Source organism: Thermochaetoides thermophila, assembly GCF_000221225.1.
Source record: "Thermochaetoides thermophila DSM 1495 unplaced genomic scaffold scf7180000011814, whole genome shotgun sequence".
In the NCBI taxonomy this organism is placed as follows: Eukaryota; Fungi; Ascomycota; class Sordariomycetes; order Sordariales; family Chaetomiaceae; genus Thermochaetoides; species Thermochaetoides thermophila.
Window position 1 is genome coordinate 1,873,385 of NW_006383030.1, and position 22,620 is coordinate 1,896,004.

Consider the following 22,620-nt stretch of genomic DNA (forward strand, 5'->3'; position numbering starts at 1 on the left):
GGAGCCCTGACAAACACCAGCCTTATATCATGATAGCCAGAGTCTCCAAGTTTATTTAGGAAGGGTATCTATTCCCAACCCGAACCAAGCGCTAAACCACAAGAGCAATAACACCTATACCGTAAAGCTAAAACAGATAACAGCCCTATGCAGAGTTCTTGAAATACAAGCGAGGCCAGCCAGTCCCTAGTTCCTAGACTCCCGAACCGGTGAACCCAGAACTGCCCATGACTCTTAACGACATACCGCCCAGCGTTCCCAAATGAACCCATCGAGAGTATCTTGACCACCTGTTAATGCCAGACAGACAACGCCGTAGTAAAGCAGGTAAGAATATTTACAACATAAACAATGAACAAGAAAAGCCAACCGACTGGGGAGAAGTCAAGTGGAGTACTCTGAGCTGTCCAAGTCAAATCTGACCCAAGCTTCAACTCTTTTGGCCCACGGATCCGATCATGTCCTGACCCTCCTAATCGCACTAACCTCCCTAACCTTGGACACGGCAGGCTTTGCAGCAGCAGTAGGGTCGCTAACCTGCCTCGCACCAACCTCCCTTTCCCTCGAGCGACCCCTCTCACCAACACTGCTAGTATTGCTGCCTACACTAGCCTTCCCACTAGCGGCACTAGCGTTGCTGACCACACTGCTCCCACTAACCTTCCTCATCGGCTGAGCAGCCAGCTTCTTCTCCTTCTCCTCCTTCTCACGGCCCACACTCCGCGCGCGGTCCCTACGCTCCCTAATACACTGCAGGGCCTGCTCACGCGTCATGGTCGGCGTCAGCGCGGGATTGGTGGGGTCAAATATGGGCTTCTTATCCGGGTCTTCCCAGACCTTCGCGCCATCGGCTGTGGGCCGGACGGGCGTGCGCTGTATCTTGAGGAGGCGCTGCGCCAGCGACGGGTCGCTAGTCTCCTCCTTGAGCGGCACCTTGGTTGTGGCGACGTGCGCGGTTATGGCTGACGTCTTGAGGAGGGGATTTGCGTAGGCGGAGGAAGCGGAGGCGGACGGATAGTAGGCCGCGGTGGTGTGCGGGCGGGCGTAGGGCGCGTCGTGGACGGAGCAGGAGGCGGTGGAGGCCGAGAGGCCTGTGTTGGCGGTCGAGGGGAAGGGGTCGGTGAGCGGCACTGGAGGGTAGGTTTCGCGAGCGGGGATGGACAGGTCTCGGGGATGGGGCTTGCGGGCTTGCTGACCGCCGTTGGGATGGTCGGAGGCATGCTGTGACGGAGCGGGCTTGCTCTCGGACTCGGGCTTCGACACTTGCTTTGACTCGTGTTCTGGCTCCGACTCAGTTGAGGTGCGGGGAGCGAGGACCGGGATCTTGGGGATGCCGACGAGCGGGAAGGACTCTGACTCCTGAGGCTGTTCATTCGGGTCAGGAGCGGGGATCGTAGGAATGTTGAACAGCGGCGCGGGGTCTTCTTGCCTGACTGGAGCATCGAGCAGCGAGAGTAGCGATGTCCGTTCCTTTGGCGGGACTGCGCCCTTCGAAGGTTCCATGGACGGGCTGCGGCGAAACAGCGGATCGTCATCTTTCGGGGTAACCGGCATGCTGCCAGTCGACGCGGTAGGTGACGTGTCGGCCTTGGAGGAGATGGATTCGCGCCCCCGGGCCTCGGTCTCGGCCTCGACCTGCGAGAGCGTGCGGTAGGGGGCGACCTCGCGCGCCTCTTTGGCCGGCGAGAACATGGTGCTGCGGCGGAGCATGTCTGTCTTGGAGCGGCCAGGCGTCGGCTTTGGCATGAATACCGTGGTGTTCTCACTAAGAATCATCTTGTCACTGGCATCCACGATGAAGTGTCCGGTCCGCTGACGGAGAGTCTTAGCAGCCGAGCACATCTTGAGATGACACTCTGCCTCGAGGAAGGCGATCTGTTCCTGGGCACGGTCGGCACGCTTCTTCTCCCACTGCCACATCATCTGGATGTTCTCGACTTCGGAATCGCTCTCATAAGAATGACGAGCGCGCTTCCTAGGAGCCTCGGGTTCGTCGTCGACATCAGAGCGACGCCGGGACTTCTTGGAAGAAGTGGACGCGCGCATAGCATTGATGGTGTCCTCCTGGGCCTTGAGTTGGTCCCTGAGGGCCTCAACCTCCTGCTCCAGGGACCTGATGCGTTCCTGGGCCTTGGCGAGCTCCTCTTGGACGTCGGCCAGCCTCTTCTCGGTCTCGAGGACCTTTTGCTGGGCCTCCTCGGCCTGCTGTTCAAAACTCCTGCTGCGCTCCTTCTCGGTCTGGAGCGCTTCCTCGGCCGCCTTCTGAGCCTCCTCAGCAGTCTTCTGAGCCGTGCGGGCGGTCTTCGCATCCTCCTGGAAATGCAGAAGAGCGCTTTGGGCTTTAAAAGCCTCCTTTTTGGCACGACGGACCTCCTTTTCCCACAGCTGTTGGGTGTGAGCATGGGTCTCCTTGGCTTTCGCGTAGTTTTCCTGGTGTGTACAGTTAGCATCGAAAAACTGCTTTCCGTTCCCAGCACGTCAGGCGGATGGACGCACCATCACAGCCTCTAGTCTTTCGGCAATACGACGTTCGCGGTCCTTGCCCTCCTCAACCTGCTTCCGAAGCATCCGGGCTTCATCGCGGTAGCGACGCATCTCAGCCTCGGCCTCCTCGCGGCCGATCTGGGCGCGCTTGAGGGCAGCATCGAAGGTCTTGCGCTCTTGTTGCTTTGCCTGCATGGCAAGGGTGTTGAACTGGTGAATCTTCTCATGGACGGAGCTGTCGGTGCGACGATGGGGCGAGAAAATAGCAGCATCACGCTGCTCGTTGTGTGACACGGGCTGAAGCGGCTTGCTGCCGCCGCCAGCAGGGCTCGACGGCGTGGACATGATAATCGTCGAGCTAGGTGGCGAGGGCTATTGAGATGACAGAGTCATGCAGCGCGTGGCGCTAGAGTTGTTGCTAAGTTTGGTTGAGGGGGTTGAGATAGTTGTCGGTGCTATCGCGTAGTTTCGCGTTTGTTGGCGTGATGTCGCTCGAAGATCGATGGTGCTGAGTCGCGTCGCGGAGTCGTGGTATCAACAAACGGTGACGGGAAGCTGAATAATAGAACACGCGCAGCAGAAGAGGCGCGAGAGCCAGTTGGAAGAAAATGTGAATTACTATTGTCGGCAGGTCGTTAAAATTGTTCGGTTTGGTTTCCGCGCGTTGCCGTGTCTCGCGAAAATATGGCTCGAGATTCTGTGCAACAGTTCGGTTGGGTCGAGGGGGGGAAATAGCCACTGAGACGAAGTCCGGTTGTTTAATTTCGCATGGTGGGTTATGTTTACGCCGTGCTTGGCGCTGGTTTTCGTGTGATTGGGTCGCTGCGATGCGTTGCCTAGGCAACTAACATAGGCCACATGTGGGGCTGCAGCCTTGCGGCCAAGAAATCTCTTTCCCACGATCAATGGCCCAATCATCCAACACCTTAACAACGGCGCTTCGACATGTGACAGCAGTGGCTTGAGCATTGCAGACGCTCCTAGGGAGGACGGTGGGGCAAGAGATACGGCTGCCGGGTCAGGCCCGGGAGCTTAACATCGACATCTCAGCCTTGCATACCCGAATCAGCCGCGCCAGGAAGAGGGACGTCATCCTCCGAAGGACATCTGGCATCATTGCACTGCGACGCTGAGCTTGAGATTGGCACTCCTGGCCTTGATCTGATCTTTGGAAGTCCGGACTTGGTAGAATTGATACTGAGCTTGGCTCCTGGCTCTTGACCAGACCTTAACAGCCAAAACCCCTTCCCACATAACATGACAGAGCAAGTAGCCGCCAGACGACGCAAGCCAGAGCCGCAGGCAGCTCGCGTCGAAGAGCTGTCCGATTCTGAGGCCGATTCCTTCGATGAAGCGGAGAGGAAGGTCAAGGAAATCAGAAAACAAAAGGCAGCGGCGCGGAGACGGGCCGAAGAACAAGACGATGACTACACCACAGCCAACCTCTTCGTCGATATCCTTCGTGTCTTATCTTTCCTTTTCCTTGCCTCATGTGGTCTGAGCTACCTGATCTCCAATGGAGAGACATTCTTCTGGGGCATGTCCAACCCACCGAAGTACCTACGCATGGATTGGTGGAAGAGGCAGATTGTAAGCTTTGGATCTGCCCACTGGTTGACTTACACACCCTTTCTGACCAGCTGTGATGTAGAACGGCCCAATATACCTTACGCCTGCCGAGCTCGCCCAATATGACGGCACCGACCCAACAAAACCCATCTACCTCGCCATCAACTGGACCATCTACGATGTCTCTGCCAACCGGGCAACCTACGGCCCAGGCGGCAGCTACCACTGGTTCGCTGGATGCGATGCCTCTCGAGCATTTGTGACGGGCTGCTTCGCCGAGGACCGCACGCCCGATATGCGCGGCGTGGAAGAGATGTTCCTACCGATTGAGGACCCAATTGAGGATGCTAAGTACTGGACACCAGAGGAGCTTCGGGAGATGCGTCGCCGCGAGCGCGCTGAGGCCAAGCAACGGGTGCACGAGGCGTTGGCGCACTGGTCAAGGTTCTTTGCTGAAAGCCAGAAGTACCATTTTGTTGGGTATGTTAAGAAGCCTGAGGGCTGGCCAAAGAATGAGCCGAGGAGGAAGCTGTGCGATGCTGCTGCAAAGGGAAGGAGAAAGAGGACGCCGCCGAAGAAAGACGAAAGGAAGGATGGTAAATGAACATGCTGCTTCTGGATAATACCGTGTTGGATATCAGTCCGTTTTTTTTCTTTGTTTCGGAAGGATTGGTAACCACAACAGTGTACCTAGATGTACGTGAACACATCGAGATGGGGAGATACTCCGTACTATCCTCTACGGAACAAAGCATGGAAAACGCACTTATGTGTATGAAAGGACAAAGATTGGAAGAAAAAAAACGCCGTCCTTTCTTAGACCGAAAAGATATAAACAGGTATCATAAAGCCAACAGAGTCTCTCTCAACCATCCAAAGGCAAATCATTCCGCTTAACCCCTTTCCATGCCATATGCAACATACAACCATTACAATACACTGGCTCCGCCATATACATACTACCATACCCTCAATGTCCCCGTAACATCATTACCCCATTCAGAGCAGCAGCGCCGCGCCAACAGCAGCAACCAGAGCCATGGTACCCGAGGCAGAGAGCATGCCAGCACCAGCGGTCTGGCCAGTGCCGTTGTTGTCGGTACCAGTACCGGCATCGCCACCGTTGTTGCCGCCAGTCTGGCTGTTGTCGCCGCCAGCTACGGCCTCGGGGCTGCCAGGAACGATGGTCGTCGCCTGGGCGGCAAGAGCCTTGTAGTTCTCGAGCGTGCGGGACGCGTTGTTGGCACTGATGTCAGGATGTTAATCACTGCTACGACTCCCAGAATCACTTCTTGAGGGTACATACGGCTCATTGATAACCATTACCATGCCATTCTGGCAGTGCCTGCCCTGGGCGCAGTACAGCCACAGCGGCTTGGTGTCGTTGACCTGGATGGTGTAGGTGGGGATCATACCCGCCTCGAGGCTGGCGGAGACCGGAAGGAAGCCCGAGTGGAAGCCAGTCACGTTGCTGTGCATGGCGATCGGCTGGCAGGGCTGGTCGAAGGTTGACTGTGTCACCGTGTGGTTGCCCGCGTGGAACTGGAACTGGACGAATTCACCGGGTGCCACGGTCAGGCGGGAAGGAGAGAAGGTGAGGGTGGAATTCTGGGCGACAGCGACGACATGGACTTTCTGTTGGGCTACCCAGGTTGTTAGTATCCATGCTCTGTGACATTCTTTCGGTGGAAACTCACCAGAGGCGATGCCCGCAAGAGCCGAGAGGACCAGAGTAGTGAGCTGCATATTGACAGATATGATTGTAGTTTATTACGGATGAGTGCCGGACTCGAAGCGATGACTGCAAGAGAGAGACTGAAGGCCTAACAGAGAGCGACTAGCGCTATGCACGAATAGAAGACAGGACTAGCCTGTGTGAAGCGTCAAGAAAAGACGACGGCGTGAAGAGTTGACTATGGAGAGAAAATGAAAGCAAACTGAGCAGATCGCAGATTGGGAACGGCATGAATTATACAAGTTTTCCGAGCCCCTGCAGCAGAGTAAATGATCGTCCGGAGTCCAAGGTACCATCTTGGGGCCAAGCAAATGGGGTGGTTGTAGGGAGGGACCAGGGTGCGAACGACAGGCGTGTGAAACACGATGGCGCTGTCAACACTACCTCTGGGCGTCTTCACCCGCCACCAAAGAGTAGTGTGGCAAATCACGAGAGCTTGATTGGGTAATGGAGAGAAACATGCTGACAACCTCTTTGAGTTGCTTCCATGTATGCAGACCTTGTCTACTGTGCGCTTAGGTGTTTGAACGTTTCTCCTTTCCCCTGACTCGGCAACGCAGACAGGGGCAACAAAGCAACAACGTCAAGTCGAGACCTGGTTAGAGCGACAAGGACCAACACAGAACGAAATTTCAATGGTTCCTTGAGACACACAGCCATTCCTAGGCGCTGTTGCTAATATTGATGGAGTTAGATATCATTCTAAGTCTGATCCTAGCTTAACATCGCCAATGAATATAGCGCTGTAGCCGCCTACGCTTGAACAAGTCCGAAGACAGAGGCTTAGAGCAGGTCGCAGAATAGAAGAGTGTTACACACTCTCCAGCATAGCTCATCGGCTTTCTCGGCGCCCTCCCAATTCCCATGCTGCTCGCTAGCACCGGACAGATCTGAAGCCGAGAATTAAGGTTTGTGCTTGCAACCTCAAGGCTCCGAACTGCGCCGCCGGAACAGAGCCGCACCCCACAACTCAGCCTCATCCATCCGGCCTACCACGAGGCCGGCCATAGCGGTTGGACAAATTCTAATGGCTCCAGTGGTTACCAGTGCTGCTCGGCAGGGGTGCCAAGTCCAGGCTTGCCGTTTTGCCGCAGTTTGTGACATTTTTCAAACGTAGGGGGTTTCAGCCCCACTGCCTAAGCGCTTCGCTTGCCATCCGCATCATTCGCCGTTTTCAATCGCAAACCAACTTTCACCATTGTGAGAGTAAGAGGTCTGTGCATGGAATTTTGGTTAATTTCGATCATTGCCCTAAAAACAGCATCGATGGGTGGGCACGTGCTCACTGGGGCTATGTGGGGTTATTGGATTGGATGCGGACGTCTCCGCGGGCTGGACACCTACCATCCATTCAAGCTTGCCAGCAGAGTATCTCGCTGACTTTTCGATCACAGTTGATTTGGGAGCTACTAGTCGAGATGGATTTAAATACTATGAGTCATATTTTTGGATAATCTAGGAGTGCGAGGTGAGTTTTCGCGGCCGGGGGTCTGGCAGGCAAGCATAGAGTTGGGTTAAACTAGCCGATGAGGACTTTTTGTCGAAGCTTTTCAGTGTTGTCTCATGCTGATGTGTCATGCTGGTTGCGAATTGGTCTCTTGATTACCTAGGGTTGATGTACTTAAGTATCTTTGGACCGGCCGCTATATGCATATCATCCCGTCCTAGTTTCCAGATCATCAGTCCGATCCAAGATCGACTCGCCTGCTGAGAGTACGGATGAAAACAATATGCAACTCGTCAATCCTCCCTGCCCTGACATTCCCATTCACTCTTATGCCGGAAGATCTGTGCAGAGAATACAACCTCTCAGGTCCTCTGGATGATCCGTATAAATGCCCTCGTCAAATCCCAACGGGTCATCCCGTCACCACGATTCCGACCATGACACACGGCACGGAACGAGGATAGGCAACCATCCGAACTACCTTGTCCTAACTGGCCGCATGGTTTAGTTTAGTCTGGGCTTGGGAATGCAATGAGATTGGCCAGACGAATTGGCGGTTTGTACCGTAGATATCGAGAATAAAACGCTCTGTGATGTCCCTATGGGGTAGCTCAGGGAGTTCCAGTCAGTGAGCCTAAGGGGAAGCGGCAACAATGAAATGCTGTCCCTGAAGATGCCAACAGGTCTCGGCTCACAAATCCATCAAAAGCTGAGGAGCGATCTTCTCCAGATCCTCAACCTACTCAGAGAAAATTGTTAGCAGTCTTATCCCATGAAGATGCAGCTAGACGACAACTGACCTCAAGGAAGCCCCTCCCCCTCTCCACAGCCGCCCTAGCAATTGCCTCCCTCACAAAAATATCCACATACTTCGCAACTGCCGCATTAGCATCCTTTGTGATGCGCGTGTCTTCCTTCTCAAAGAACTCATGCAAGATGCGCGTCAGCAGCTCAGGATGAATATTTTCCCTCTCATCGTCTTCCTCCTCATCCTCCACAACCGCATTATCGTCATCGACCTCATTGTATTCCTCCTCTTCCTCATCCCGGCGCTGCCGCCGTCTCCTACCGCCTGCATGATCATCGAGATCCATAGCTTCTTCAACCCCATGCTCTGTCTCAGCCGTCGAACTAACCTCCTCATCTGCCTCTTCCATGCGCCGTGACTTGGCCGTGTTTTTTGTGTTTCCTCTGCTCTGTGCGACTGCAGCGCGGCCGCGAGAGGCCGTTTGCTTGGGCGGCATTGCTGTAAAATATGATTATATGTTGTAGAATCCTGAAGAGGTCGGACTTGAGATCCGAAAAGATTCACCAGTCGTTCTGAGAGCGGGGCAGTGACTAGGTGAACTTGGTGATTAGATCGACTTTTAGAAATGCAGGACCCGGGAACGCGACGCAGTTACTTGGAGTCACAACTAAGCTTTACATTACACTGTGCAAATACAGATTACTGTTCGTATGTTACGAAAGCTCACCATTGAAGGACCGAAATGGAGGGCTCGCACGAGTAATCAAATCACATTCAAGCCACAAAAAACAGCAAATACATTGTCAAAGGGATCTATTGTCGCAAGCCATAAAAGGAAACACCCAGAGAGCAAGTGTTGCAGGAATGCACCGGGAATGGCTCAAGTGTATAAATTACAGCGGGTGACCGGCCCATCCGCGTCCCTATAACGCCAGATATGCCCGATTTTGTTACCCGCAATACCCAACGTCCCAGACGCACACATATGCACGTCTGTCACGATGGATCCACCCGTTTCCCCCCAACGCCGCAGACCCAGTTCGCCCTCATCCCTCCAGCTGCTCAACCACGATCACCTCCGACAGCCTCCATCACCGCGAAGTTCGTGCAGTGGTTAAGCGAGTTTAGCCGGAGCCGCCCTTGAAGGCCTTGCCGAAGAGAAGGATCTGGAGCTGGTCATAGATCGAGAGCACACCAGCGCCAGCAACACCACGGAGGATGTTGGCACCAGCACCCTTGAAGAGAGACTTAACACCCTCCTTCTTGATAATCTGAGAGAAGGCGTCGATCGAGCTCTTGTACTTGACGGCCTCACCAGAGGTCATCATCATGCGACGACGGACGGTATCAAGAGGGTAAGAAGCGATACCAGCGCCAGTGGTGACGCACCAGCCGAGCAGGAACGAGGCAAGGAAGTTGTTGGCAAGAGGGCCGACAAGGACGACAGGCTTGATCGAGTCGTACATGCCGAAGTACAGACCACGGTAGACGACGATACCAGCGACCGAGGGACCGAAGCCGCGGTAGAGACCGACGATACCGTCAGACTTGAGGGTCTTGCGGTAGACGTCGATGAGACCGTTGAACTGGCGCTCACCGCCGCTCTTGGCCGACTTGGCGTCGTTGGCAAGACGAGTACGAGCGTAGTCGAGGGAGTAGACGAAGAGGAGGGAGGTAGCACCAGCAGCCTAAACAGAATCAGCATGAAGCAGGTTCGATGTGTCACCGGGGATAAATCTTACACCACCGGAGGCCAGGTTACCGGCCATCCACTTCCAGTAGCCATCCTTGTCCTTCTTGTAGCCGAACATCTTCTTGAACTTATCGCGGAAAGCGAAGTTCAGGGCCTGGGTGGGGAAGTAACGGATGACGTTGGCAGTGTTGCCACGCCAGAGGGAGAGGAGACCCTCATCGGCAGTGGTGCGCTTAAAGCAGTCAATGATGCCGGTGTAGCGGCGGTCAAGACGGCCAGCCTTGATCATCTCATCCTGTACGGGTGTCAGCATCTTATCTGTATCTGCTTATCGCAGAGTGCAGATCCTCGAAATCAAATGCACGTGACATTATCGAAAGTTTTGCTTTATTCGGGATACAAAATGACCGTCTGGATATGCACGGCATGGCGAATCGAGGACAAATACAGCATGGGAAGGAACCTGCATACCTGGTTCTGGATGAGGAGCTTGATGCGCTCAATGGGAGCGGCGGCGGTCTTCGAGACGGCGGCAGAGACACCGCCCACTGTGATGATGGTGTCAGCACCATGTTTCGAGGGCAGCAACCAACTGCGGCACAGCCGTTTTCAAGAACAGCGATGGTTGTCAGGGCTGTTCGGCGAAGGTGTGATTTAGGATTGACGTACTCAGGAAGTCGGCCACGAAGGGCTATCACACAAAGTTAGCATGGCTGTCAATGACGCACGCTTGGCTTACATGCAGGGACCCCAGTTACACCATGGCAGACAACAAGCAACGCAGACAAACGCAAAGCAGATGCTATGCAAAATATTGACTGCAAAACTCACTGCTGTCCGTTTGTGATGCCAATTGCTGGAGGCCCGGACAACTAAGCCGTTGTGCCCAAATCGCGCGGACCGCTAGGGCAAGGAGGGGGAGGGGGAGGGGAAATCGAGGAAAATAGCGTCAAAACTTACCGGCATGCCCAGGACCTTCTCCTGCTGCTTGCCCGACATCTTGGCTTCTTGTCAAAGATCCCTTTGAAAAGAAAGAATGGAGTGGAGATGAGGCACCAAGCTCTACGGAGAGAGTCTGGGTGATGGAGGATGCAGGAAGTCGCGAGAAATAAATTCTGCGGTCCTGGGAGGTTTGGGGGGGAAGAGGGAAAAAAATTCGCAAGCGGTCCGGAAGCGACCTGCTTTTGAGTGCGAGTCTTTCCGGCCCCCCTGCCGCGCTACGCACGGGCCAATGGCGCCCAGCCACGGGATTCACGGCAACGACTGGCCGATGTGCTGCCCTTTTGCAGCCCTGCCAGTGGCAGAGTGGCACCTGGCATCTGGGCCTGCCGGTAAAGCCCGAGGTTCCCAGGGCTTGTCTACCAGGGTTGATATCGCAAACGGGGCAACGGCCAGATGGGGGCAGGCATTTCTGCATCTTTCACATATGGGCTTCTCTGACGCAAACAGTATGCTGCTTATTCCATCTGTCACCTGAATTATGTACATAGACGCTCTTTTGATACCCTCCAGACACTAAAGCTACGCTGTCCCAGCTGCCCTTGAGCTTGGTTTTGATCACCACCTCGAGTCAAAGCATGGGGTCGGGTTTCGCCATCCGCGGCGAATGTCTTGCGCTTTCTGCGCTGTTGCTCGGCTGAACGGTCCCACGAGGCTAATAAAAGCTCCGGAAGTCTTGTGCGACCAATGAGAAGGAGTCAATTGGGCCCAGTCAAAAAGTTTTCGACGTTCAAGTTCCAGCAATGCACACCCCGATCTCCACGTCAGGGGGGCCGCCGCGTATGTTGGCAACTCTTGAGGGTTGGGACCGAGCGTGAATTTTGTGCTTGAGTCCTGGGTTGCTGCCCTTTTCAAGGCTTCAATGCATGGAAGCGATAAGAACCAGAGAGGGACCTTGCGGGGCATGCAGATTATGTAGGTTACGTTATGTCGCTGCCCGGCGTTCGAGTGTTTGAAGTATTGCTTTGTCACCTCCTGCCCTATCGCTACTCGGTAAAGCCACCACAAGCTATTCGGCCTGCATATTTTTCCTCAGAATCATGCTTCCAGTGAAGCCACCTAGATGGATGAGACATTCTATTGAGAGCTTTTTGCGTTACAGAGTGCTCGAGGATGCAGATACCTTAGTTGGAAGCGAACATGGTCAACATAGGTCAACATAGGTTGAGGTCTAAGGGCTGGCCCCCAATCACATGAAACAGAATGGCCAACAGGTGTATGAAAGCAACCTCCCAGGTACTGCCAAACGGGGCCATCCCACAGATTGCAAACGCAATGGTGAGAGATTAAAGACTCGAACAAAACTTTAGGCAAGCGTCTTAGACAATCGATGGACGATGGGTTATTCATTCACTACCTCGACATGCCTTTCGACATGCCCTAGCTTTTTTCCCTTCAGCTCGAGCCGACTCGGTCATCAACCACGGGGTATCACATCATGATATCGGGAACCGGCTGTTGTTCATCAAACTCGAGCCCTGGCAGGGCAGAGACGCGGCGTTGTTTCTTCGTAACTCGACGCAATTCCAGTCTAGGATCTGGAGCCCTTCCGATCCCTATGCTACACCGAGCTGCAAGTCGATTCCCATTCCCAGAGACGTAGCCATGCCTGAAAAATAGCAAACCCAAGCGAACCGCCGTTTTACCAAAGTCGCAACCTTGCCCGCCAGGTCTGTCGTTCTGATAGATGGTGATTGTTCACTCGGCAGCGGCGCCAACGGCACGAGCTGTGGTTTTGTGTCAGCACTGATTTCCCCCTTTTCTCTGACAATCCTTGCTGGCCCCAAATCACCGGACAAACGTACTGTAGATCTTCATCTTGCTGTGACCAACCACCTGCCTGATGAGACCCTTCTCCTCGAGGTCCTTGAGGCACTTGCGAGCCAGGGCGCCGTTGATCTTGAGGCGGTCGACGAGGGTGGCGACCGTCACGAGGCGATAGGACTGGACATCCTTATAGAGCTTGTCGGAAGTGGCCTTGTCAAGGATGACCGAGTGCTGGGCCTTGTCCTTGACTGATCACAGATCTCGATGTTAGCCGTCGCTGTCCGTCGCGAAGTGCAGCCGTTTTGGCGCGTCGGGAACCGCCAAAAAGCCTGTCGGTGCAACAGAACGCTTACCCTTCCCCTTGGACCACTTCTTCTTCTGCTTCTTAGCACCAGACTGAGCCGCGGGAGCCATTTTGGATGTCCTGTTCTGGTGGGTTGATGATGGAAGGTTGCGTCGTTGATCAAGCCTCCAAAAGCGGGGAGATTTTTCAGATGGCGCGCGGTCCAATTGCTTAGGTCAACCAAGCCCTAAAGAAATGCGGAACTGTGAGTGGCTGATGTGGCGCCCAGACCACCTGCGGGGCCACCAAAAAATTGACGACTCAAACCTCACAAGACTTCAAGTGTATTGTCCTCCACGCCCAAACTTCAAACCGTCACCACCTCGAGGTTTTCGCAGTCAGCCGTCCACCGCAAACATGTCCGAAGGCGAAGTCGAAGTGGCCCAGCCCCAGTACGATGTCCTCCCCAAGGAGGTCCTCGCCGAAGTTGGCAGCGTCAAGCTGTTCAGTACGTTGCACCCTTCCCAGTAATTTTGATCGTCGAATCGGAAACCGACGAATTGCATCGACAACCGATGAGCTGGACTGAGGACTGACCCTGTGTAATTTGCAGACCGCTGGAGCTATGATGATATCGAGATCCGGGATATCTCTCTGACGTAAGACTACACCCACACAATTTCGAAAGCGACGAGTTCCTCGTTTGATCGCGAGGCCGATTTCTTGACGCCAGTTTCTTTTCCTTCATTCAGCGACTAACGGGCCTGCTTTCTCTGCAGCGATTACATCCAGATCCGCGCCCCGGTCTACATTCCTCACTCGGCTGGCCGCTATGCCGTCAAGCGCTTCCGCAAGGCCAACTGCCCCATCATTGAGCGCCTGACCAACTCTCTGATGATGCACGGCCGCAACAACGGCAAGAAGCTCATGGCCGTCCGCATTGTCGCTCACGCCTTCGAGATTGTGAGCATTGGCAGTCCCGCAAGGAGAATGGGAACGCTGTTCTAACAGAAACTCGCAGATCCACCTGATGACCGACCAAAACCCCATCCAGGTCGCTGTTGACGCTATTGTCAACTGCGGTCCCCGCGAAGACAGCACCCGTATCGGCTCTGCTGGTACCGTCCGGAGGCAGGCCGTCGATGTGTCGCCCCTACGCCGTGTCAACCAGGCCATCGCCCTCCTTACCACGGGCGCCCGCGAAGCGGCGTTCCGCAACGTCAAGACCATCGCTGAGTGCCTCGCTGAGGAGCTGATCAACGCCGCCAAGGGCAGCAGCAACTCGTATGCCATCAAGAAGAAGGACGAGCTGGAGCGTGTCGCCAAGAGCAACCGGTAAAAGGGTGCACTGGGGGAAGGCATGTGGACCGGGACGGGACGGTTTTTCGGCTTGTTTTTCAGGGCTGCTTTTGCGCATTACGGTCTGGATGCATGGCATTCCTGTCAAACAGGCATATTAGGGCTCTCGTAATTTGGGAGCAAAATGTGAACGAATGACAGGAACGGATAATGGCGCCCACGGTGTGATTGCAAAACCTGGAGTTTGGGTTTCTCTTTTCCCATTTTCTCGCTTCCGGCTTATATGTGACATGTGACAATCCCATGGTATCAGATTCATCCCTGATTTCTTTCGATTTTTTACAAAAATACCCACACCGCTTATCCACCGACACTGTGATGGGGTGCCCTCTATAATCTGCAAGGAAACGTAAGGAATAATTATATAGTGAACTCATCCTCTCGTTTGTCCAAAGACACTCTCAGAAACATGCCCACATGCGGAATCCCCTCCTCCATCCACTTCCCCATACCCTCATCAAGAACAAACCCGCACCTCTCCCACACTTTGATCGCTTCTACCTGCGCATGAACACAAATCAATCCCTGCCATCGGGGCACAACTCCTCCTCCCCTCATGCGGCTCCCTTCCTCCATGCCCAGCTGCTCAAACCCTTGCTCTGTTGCCGACGGGTTAAAATACTCTGGGTGCGACCGCGCCCATGCCACGGCAGTTTTGATGAGCTGCTGGGCGATGCCACGGCCTCGGAAGGCAGGGATCACGGCAAGTCGGCCCAGCTTGAGATAAGGCTCCACGCCGTCGTGGTAGGTGGTTGGGCGGTCCGGTGTGAAGGCTGGCTTGATCAGGGATGGGGGAGCTGGAGGCACAATTTGGGAGTTTGGGAGGGTTGGGGAGGTGCTGTTAGAGGAGTACTGAGAGGTCGTTCTCTCACCGCCAGCGGCAGGGTGGATGCTATGTACCCTTGCGACCGGCTCGCCCGAGTTCACGAGCTCCCCGTCTACGTAGACCCCGCCGTCTAGCGGATGCGGCGGATGCGGGAAGGGCACAAGCCGGATCGTGCCGATCGGCACGCTCTGCGTCTCGCTACGCCGCGGCTGGATGATTTTGCCTGTGACGGGGTCAGTGCGTGCCGGCTCCACGGTCTTGTTGACTGAGGCGTAGATCACCCAGTGGCAGGAGCGCGGATCGTCGGCGTCGAATTCATTTGCTAAGGGGACGTTCTGCTCCTGAACGAAGACCTCCTGGCGCACACGCATTGCGTCGACGAAGGTGCGGGGCAAGCTGTCCAGATCGGGCTGTTCGTCAGCTGGGAGAGTGCGGTCCCAGCCTGTGAGGGGGTGTGGCTCAAGGAGGGAGATGAAAGGAGTGCCCCCTGAGCTGCTGGACCGTCTCATAATTGTGGCTGTTGACTTGGGAAGTTTGAAGTTATGTGAGTCGGAGCTTCCAGCTTGTTAGCTATGAGAGAGTTTGAAGCACAACTTGTTGGCTGAGTGTTGAAGTTGTCGATAGTCTTTGAGAAGTGGTGACGGCGGGCTGAGAAGACCAAATAATCCAAAGCGCAAATCTTCCTGACGTTGCAGATCGTACGATTTGAGCCGGCCAAAAAATCTCGCTGCAGAAGATAAAACGATGCGAAAAGACGGTAGCTGTCGCCACGGTTCCTCTCGTCTCCGTCAATGCCGTCACTGGCGCAGCTCGTTTGGGCACCGTCACCGATAAGAGCCCTCGGTGTGGAACCGTGGAGAGTATGGCGGGGTCGGTGGTCGCACGGTGCTAACGGCGGCGGGGTCTTGTACCGGGCCCGGTCATAGACGGACCCGGACCTTCCGTTCATTGGATGCGGACTGTACAAGCGACAATGACTGAGATACATCGGTCCCCAGTACGAAGACCATTGCTCGAAAAGAACAATGTGGCAAAATACTAGTCAGGGGCGTTGTCAGGTCCGTTAAGACATTAAAACCAAGTCTGAATGAGGTGTAAGGGTTAACTGCGGGGTTGCTGGTTGATAGTGCTTGCTGTTTCTAAAGGGGATAAGGAAACAAAGACATTGTGCTACCAAGCCCCAAGTGTCAGAATCGGTCCCTAGAAGATGCCTGAACCTTGAGAGACAGATCGATGGAGGAGAGCCAGGGGTGAGACGGAAGACACATTTCGTTCCAAGGTGACCTTGCTCAAGTGAAGGACCTTAAGCAGGTGAAAGGAAACGGAAGAGAAAATGACATACACCATGGTATCAGTTGTCTTATTCTTCTATGAAGCCACACTACGTGCAATCTACGTAGAGGTCGAAGATATCAATTAGTAGACCACAAGGGTGATTTTCGGAGGTCGACATATGTTGACATTGGAATCGTCGCCGTTCTTGGGTAGGAATCTTGGGTAGGAACACGACACTCCTCCCACAGCCGAACTGCTGCCATTCCTGTCACGCACTACAGAATTGTCTTTGGACAAAACGCCTATCATGAGAGACAGCTCCGTAATTGAAACGATTGGAGTTTTGAGAGCGAGAGCTAGAGTGTGATCTTAGCAGTTGGCTTGTTGGCGCTGACACTAGGCAGATCAAGATACGTCCCATGTGTCCGAGCCTGGTCATACTGGACTTCTCTCGGCTAGACTGCGAAGAGTACTCCGTTTCAAGGCAGTGCGGTGTGAGATTGATGATTGTGCCCGCTCATCGATTTGTCTCAATCGGCATCCTTTCCTCTCTCTTTTGGCTCTTTCCTCGGCCAATCGGGGCAGATATCGATCTGGTCCCTTGGGAACCACAACTCGAGGAACAGAAAGATTAAGTAGTCGACAATGACGCACAGACAAAACAGCTTTCCGGCCCATATACCACAGCCGTAGTAGCGCTTCAGCCGGTCAATCAGCGCGAAGCTCTGTACTCCAGACCGACCCCTTGTGGCACTCCAGCCGTCAACAGCCTCGTAGCCATAGAACTCCTCTTCACTGATCGCACCAGAAATCCCGTCGTAGACCCGTTCCGTGCGCGTGGCAACGTTGGTCCACGAGTACATGCTCTTCACCTGCTCGTGGAAGAGTTCAGTACGAACTTTGTTGGCACGGATGGCAGCGATGGCGCGACCGGTCGCCTCCACCAGGTCGTCCTCTTCCGGCTTCGCGAACACGGTCATGTGCGAGGGCAATACCTCGGGGATGCCTCCAACTTGGGTGCAAACGACATACAGACCGCAGGAGGCGGCCTCCACAATGACCGTACCAAAGGCTTCCGTGAGTGAAGGGTGAAGATAGATATGGCCGCGCACCATGACGTCGCGAACCTCTTCGTGGCGGATAGGACCCAACATCTCGACACGATCCTGAAGAACGTTCTGCTCGATCATCTGTTCTAGATCAATGGCCTTGGGCCCATCACCGGCAATGATAAAGCGAGTGTTGGGGTGATTCTCCAGGATTCGAGGAATAGCAGCCGTGAGCAGGTCGGTGCCCTTGTTGTAGAATAGACGTGAAATAACAACAATAGTGATCATGTCGTCTGGCCCAGGTGGCCGAACTGGAGCCGGATGCCCTTTGAACATTCCGTTCTGCACTTCAGAATCCTCCAGAGGCCTGAAGTTCTCGGCCACCACAGCATTGGGGATGACCGAAACCATGAGAGGGTCTAAGGATGCTCTGAGGACAGTGTTTTCCTTGCAGGTATGACTCACGCAGATGACATGGTCTACGTCGCTCAAGCTGAACTTGAGCAGCTTGTTGGCAAAGATGCTGGCAGCATCAGCAAAGCCAAAGAGCGAATGGTCGGTATAAACAGTGCGCAGACCCATGGTCCTCGCGTGAAGGATGGCCTCATGGCACAGACTGCTCAAGCTGGCGTGCCCATGAACGATGTCGATCTTCTCACGTAGGACAATATTTCGAAAGATCGGGAAGAAGGAGAAGACTGTAGGAAAACTGGCAGAACGATAGACAACAAGGAACGGAACGTGGTAGACCTTGATGCCGTTGGTCAGATAGCGCACACCAGTACGACCCTCGTAGGCATGCGTGATGATGATGACCTTGTGACCACGATCGCGCAGCTTCGTCGATAATTGATAGATGTGACTCTCGACACCGCCGGGCTGGGGAAAAAAGAAATCGCTAACCATAGCGATGTTGTAGGTAGGTCTGGAACGGGGCGTCATCGTGTCTGTCCCTGCGGGCGTGGAGGGGATGCATTTTCCCCAGCCACAACTGTCCGATGTTCAATTCGGGCTGTACTGACAAGTGTAATGAACGTGTGGTGTCCGTTTGGGAGGAGAGACCAACAAGCAACGGATGATACTGGGCCAGGCTGGTCTGGGAGTGTCGTGGCCTCGGCTGCGATGTCGTGGCTGCATTTGCTTCAGCGGTCTGGAACCCTCCGATAAGGGGTACCAAGAATGCCAAGATCAAGACCCTAGTTCAACAAGTGGATCACAACAGCTCTTGCCCCACACCGGCCCCGCACATGCAGGAGCATCTAGCGACACTCCATGTTTTTTTTTCATCTTTAAATGCAGTCGTCAACACAGCTTGGTTAAATTGAGTTTGGCCGCAGCATTGCTTCTAGGACACGGACACCCCCAGAGTTCTCATTGAAGATGTACGCCCGCTATATACCACCTCCGAAAGACACACAGCAGTCTGCTCCTGTTCGGGCCGTGCTAGCAACTGCTCCTCCTGCTACTCCGGCCTTCTCGACGTCCACACCGTATGCTCGATACATCCCCGGTCAAGCGACAGCGCAACCCCTGCAGCCAGCGGCATCACAACGAGTTGTTTTCAGTGATGATGATTTTTCCGCAAATGATCAAAGTAAAGATGGCCGCTCAACAAACGCAGAGACGAAGGGTACGACAGAGTCCAGAAAAGCAAAGTTTAAATCAAACAAGCCCGAAGACGAGGCACAAGAACAAAGTGCTGCTAACAACGCCCAAGCCTCCAAGGCACGAAAGCGGAAACGGGACGAGGAAGAACCAACGAAACCATCTGAACATGATGTTATACAGGGAAACGGAACAGAACAGACAGAGCAGCCCGACGCGGATCCAGAGCTGGAACTGAACAGTGCAGCCGACAGGGAGCCTGCGCCTGGAGCCTCGAACGATGCCATACAAACAACAAAAAAGCCACCTAAACGCGAAAAGAAGAAGAACAAGCAATTGGGTGATCAGGATATTGAGATGGCCGATGCCGAGGCGGCTCTGCTCCATAAGGGCCATACATCAGTGCTTGAAAGGTTCCAGAGATCTCTCCAGATACAACAGCATCTGCCTAAAGAGGAGCTCAAGAGCACGGAGCCTGAGAAGCAGATAGAGGAAGAGCCTGCTGAGGAGCATGGGCTTGAACCAATCCCGCAGCCAGAGCCAGTCGTCTTTGATGAGTCCAAGTTGACTTACGAGACTCTGCCTCAATGGCTTGCCTCGCCTATCCGGGTCAACCCCGAGATGAAACAGCCATGGAATGAGCTAGGCATTTCTCCTGAATCAGCAAGGGTACTTGAGTCTAAAGGTTTCAAGGATGCGTTTGCAGTGCAAACCGCCGTGCTTCCTCTCTTGTTGCCCTCTGCCGACCGCCAAGGCGACGTAGTTGTCGCTGCCCCAACTGGTTCGGGAAAGACTCTGTCCTATGTGCTTCCCATGGTACATGATCTTAGTCGAGGTCGCATCACCAGGCTAAGGGCCCTTATTGTGCTGCCCACAAGAGACCTTGTTCATCAGGTCCAACTCGCCTGCGAGACATGTGCCGCCGCGTTTGCTGTGAATGGCGGCAAGCGCGTCAAAATTGCGACTGCCATGGGTAACAGACCATTCAAAGATGAACAGACCGTGATTATGGGGGAAGAGCAAAAGTACGATCCTGAGGGGTTCGAGAAATACCTGAGGAAGCAAGATAGCTTCGTTGATCTGGAAGAATCGGACGAAGAGGATGACGAGCTACATATTGGGCGGACTCTGCCCCTTCCCTATCATGTCATCTCCCATGTATCCAAGGTCGACATTCTTATTTGCACCCCCGGTCGACTTGTGGAACACATCACAAAGACGCCTGGTTTCACGCTTGACTATGTTCGCTGGCTGATCGTCGATGAAGCTGACAAGTTGTTGGCTCAAGACTTTCAGCAGTGGCTGGCAACGGTTACAGAAAAGCTGAGCACTGCGAAGCCGGGTGCTCGCGACTTTCCAACATCAAACAAATCCGGTGTACGAAAAGTTATCCTTAGCGCCACGATGACCCGTGATTTAAGCCTGTTGAACGGTTTGAAGTTATCGAGACCTCAGCTTGTTCTTGTCGAGGGCACGAGGGCTGGTGAGCAGGTCTTGCCGTCTACCCTCAGCGAGTTTGCCATCAAGGTGCGTGAGGCCAGTTTGAAGCCATTATACTTGGTGGATCTGCTCCGGAGCAAGCACATGGTCGCTGTCAACAAAGATGGCACCGCCAAGACAAAATCAGTTCCCTCCGATGCCAGCGACTCGGAGTCTTCATCCTCTTCCGAGTCATCCAGCTCCGAATCCGAATCTGATTCAGTATCCGATTCCGACTCTGACTCATCATCTGCTTCATCGGATCGGGAAGAAACCTTTCAACAGGAGCGAGCCACCACTCGGTTCCCGACAGCGGCCAAGTTCCCCACTACGGTCCTCATCTTCACCAAGAGCAACGAAGCAGCCCTGCGTCTCTCCCGCTTACTCACCCTCCTGGTTCCCGACCTGGCCCCTCTTATCGGCGTTCTCACATCATCAACGAAGACTGCCCGGCGCACACGTACTCTGCGTGCTTTTACACAGGGCAAGCTGCGCATCCTCGTCGCATCGGACCTCGTCTCGCGTGGTATCGACCTGCTCAACCTGGAGCACGTGGTCAACTACGACGTGCCGATCAGCGAAACGTCATACGTGCACCGTGTCGGACGCACGGCGCGTGCAGGACGGAAGGGCTGCGCTTGGACGTTGGTTGAGTTCTCGGAGGGCAGACGGTTCTGGAGGGAGTTTGCTGGTGAGGGCAAGGGAGCTGTCACGAGTATTGTTCGGCATGGAAAGGTGCAGAGAGCGAAGATCGGGGAGGACGTGGAGGATGGTGGATTCTCGGAGAAGAGGGTGAAGGAGTATGAGGAGGCTTTGAAGACACTGGCGAAGGAGGCGGGAGAGGGCAGGAAGTAGAATTCATGTACATTTCGCAGTTGGCGGGAACTACTTAGAAATGATATCATGATGGGGACTATTTACGTGGTATATCTTCATGAAAAAAGGGTCATGTTCATGGTGTAAAATGGAAATAATGTAGTCCAAATTGTTTTTTGTATTCGAAATGGGGTTCTACTGGTCACACGCAATAACGGTATTTTACGTGACTGTCCCACGTGCGATAAGATAAAAATTTGCCCCTCAACAGTCCAACAAAATCCTCCTTTGCAACATAGGTTTCTTCGCGAACGCGTTGCACCCTTGTCCCCAGAGGATTCAACAGAGGCAGTGAATAAAAACATATAAAAAATGGCGGACGAGCAGTATTCAATCTACGACGAGGTCGAGATCGAAGACATGACTTTCGATGAGACCCTCCAGATCTACCACTACCCCTGCCCCTGTGGCGATCGCTTCGAAATCGCGCTGGTCGACTTGGCAGATGGTCAAGATATTGCCGTTTGCCCAAGCTGCAGTCTTATGATCAGGGTTATCTTTGATGCGGTTGGTTTCCAGAATATGAACAAGGGCGGAATTTTGCCCCATGAGCTCGAGGAACTGACCCACGCGCAGGATAACCTTCCTAAGCCGAAAGATGCATCTGCTGCGCCTGTTGAGGTCGCCGCCTAAACGTTCACCAAGTCGACGTTAGTACAGCACGACCGATAGAAGTCGTCCGCGCAACAATTATGATAATGTTGCGATTATGAGCAGAGCCAGTTCACACCAATACGGAGGGCTCCTTGATTGATACCCGTCGGAAGACACAGCATTGCGGCCCAGCTAGTAATAGATTGATATCGGAACGCGATATCCTCGATCACCATTACGAATCCTCATATCCAAGCTCTTTTCGGACAACTGGAAGGGTTTACAAAATTCGCCATATATTTTCTGATTCGTTGACTCAACCGACGGTCACCTTCAATCACCTAACCAAACCCCATCCTTCCTACGACACGCCGGGACTATTTGATGGCCACCTCCATGAATCCATCAACTTTACCAGAATCCCGTGTCCCTGTGGTTCTTCGATTCTATTCAAACCAGTAGTATACCCACAGCTCCAGCAATAGCAAGCCCGAGGATCGATCCCTCCACGCCAGCTCCGTGCACTGCTGCTCCAGGGACAACAGTGACCGTGGCAGTTCCCGCTGGGGATGCTTCGGTAAAGGGTACAGGTTAGCCTGTTGAGCCTGTGGTGCTTGTGTGGAATCTTCCAAAGATGGCCGCGAAGAAGTTCTGGGTAAGGAAGTAATAGTTATTGCACTTACTTGGGGCAGTACCCGTGACCGTTTCCGTCACAGCCGGAGTCGGGGTAATGGTCGATAAAGATGTGATGACGGTGACAGAGGGCGTGGGTGTGGTTTCTGTTGCTGGGTCAGCCTTCACCTCCTCGTGGACAGAAATCAGAACAAGAAGG

The 22,620-nt window shown here is 54.0% G+C and overlaps 11 protein-coding genes across 11 annotated transcripts; 4 read left to right on the plus strand and 7 right to left on the minus strand.

Moving 5' to 3' along the window:
- Positions 1–456: 456 nt before the first annotated feature.
- CTHT_0015290 (uncharacterized protein) lies at positions 457–2,829 on the minus strand (the record flags this gene model as incomplete). Its single annotated transcript, XM_006691973.1, has 2 exons — positions 457–2,430; positions 2,497–2,829. 2 exons carry the CDS (start codon positions 2,827–2,829, stop codon positions 457–459), a joined length of 2,307 nt encoding a protein of 768 aa, XP_006692036.1.
- Positions 2,830–3,741: 912 nt separating this feature from the next.
- CTHT_0015300 (putative heme binding protein) lies at positions 3,742–4,657 on the plus strand (the record flags this gene model as incomplete). Its single annotated transcript, XM_006691974.1, has 2 exons — positions 3,742–4,074; positions 4,136–4,657. 2 exons carry the CDS (start codon positions 3,742–3,744, stop codon positions 4,655–4,657), a joined length of 855 nt encoding a protein of 284 aa, XP_006692037.1.
- A 395-nt stretch (positions 4,658–5,052) lies between these two features.
- CTHT_0015310 (uncharacterized protein) lies at positions 5,053–5,799 on the minus strand (the record flags this gene model as incomplete). Its single annotated transcript, XM_006691975.1, has 3 exons — positions 5,053–5,299; positions 5,360–5,696; positions 5,751–5,799. 3 exons carry the CDS (start codon positions 5,797–5,799, stop codon positions 5,053–5,055), a joined length of 633 nt encoding a protein of 210 aa, XP_006692038.1.
- A 2,127-nt stretch (positions 5,800–7,926) lies between these two features.
- On the minus strand, positions 7,927–8,479 carry CTHT_0015320 (uncharacterized protein; the record flags this gene model as incomplete). Its single annotated transcript, XM_006691976.1, has 2 exons — positions 7,927–7,974; positions 8,036–8,479. The coding sequence occupies 2 exons, from the start codon at positions 8,477–8,479 to the stop codon at positions 7,927–7,929; spliced, it is 492 nt and encodes a 163-aa protein (XP_006692039.1).
- Positions 8,480–9,107: 628 nt separating this feature from the next.
- On the minus strand, positions 9,108–10,675 carry CTHT_0015330 (putative ADP/ATP carrier protein; the record flags this gene model as incomplete). Its single annotated transcript, XM_006691977.1, has 5 exons — positions 9,108–9,671; positions 9,726–9,971; positions 10,148–10,224; positions 10,346–10,367; positions 10,637–10,675. The coding sequence occupies 5 exons, from the start codon at positions 10,673–10,675 to the stop codon at positions 9,108–9,110; spliced, it is 948 nt and encodes a 315-aa protein (XP_006692040.1).
- A 1,698-nt stretch (positions 10,676–12,373) lies between these two features.
- On the minus strand, positions 12,374–12,856 carry CTHT_0015340 (40S ribosomal protein eS25; the record flags this gene model as incomplete). The annotated part of the gene is made up of 3 exons (XM_006691978.1): positions 12,374–12,402; positions 12,481–12,690; positions 12,796–12,856. 3 exons carry the CDS (start codon positions 12,854–12,856, stop codon positions 12,374–12,376), a joined length of 300 nt encoding a protein of 99 aa, XP_006692041.1.
- Positions 12,857–13,142: 286 nt separating this feature from the next.
- On the plus strand, positions 13,143–14,064 carry CTHT_0015350 (40S ribosomal protein uS7; the record flags this gene model as incomplete). The annotated part of the gene is made up of 4 exons (XM_006691979.1): positions 13,143–13,233; positions 13,339–13,384; positions 13,505–13,688; positions 13,747–14,064. The coding sequence occupies 4 exons, from the start codon at positions 13,143–13,145 to the stop codon at positions 14,062–14,064; spliced, it is 639 nt and encodes a 212-aa protein (XP_006692042.1).
- Positions 14,065–14,444: 380 nt separating this feature from the next.
- On the minus strand, positions 14,445–15,419 carry CTHT_0015360 (uncharacterized protein; the record flags this gene model as incomplete). The annotated part of the gene is made up of 1 exon (XM_006691980.1): positions 14,445–15,419. The coding sequence occupies one exon, from the start codon at positions 15,417–15,419 to the stop codon at positions 14,445–14,447; it is 975 nt and encodes a 324-aa protein (XP_006692043.1).
- A 1,296-nt stretch (positions 15,420–16,715) lies between these two features.
- CTHT_0015370 (uncharacterized protein) lies at positions 16,716–18,176 on the minus strand (the record flags this gene model as incomplete). Its single annotated transcript, XM_006691981.1, has 1 exon — positions 16,716–18,176. The coding sequence occupies one exon, from the start codon at positions 18,174–18,176 to the stop codon at positions 16,716–16,718; it is 1,461 nt and encodes a 486-aa protein (XP_006692044.1).
- A 438-nt stretch (positions 18,177–18,614) lies between these two features.
- Positions 18,615–21,173, plus strand: CTHT_0015380 (uncharacterized protein; the record flags this gene model as incomplete). Its single annotated transcript, XM_006691982.1, has 1 exon — positions 18,615–21,173. The coding sequence occupies one exon, from the start codon at positions 18,615–18,617 to the stop codon at positions 21,171–21,173; it is 2,559 nt and encodes an 852-aa protein (XP_006692045.1).
- A 333-nt stretch (positions 21,174–21,506) lies between these two features.
- Positions 21,507–21,827, plus strand: CTHT_0015390 (putative diphthamide biosynthesis protein; the record flags this gene model as incomplete). Its single annotated transcript, XM_006691983.1, has 1 exon — positions 21,507–21,827. One exon carries the CDS (start codon positions 21,507–21,509, stop codon positions 21,825–21,827), a length of 321 nt encoding a protein of 106 aa, XP_006692046.1.
- Positions 21,828–22,620: the final 793 nt, after the last annotated feature.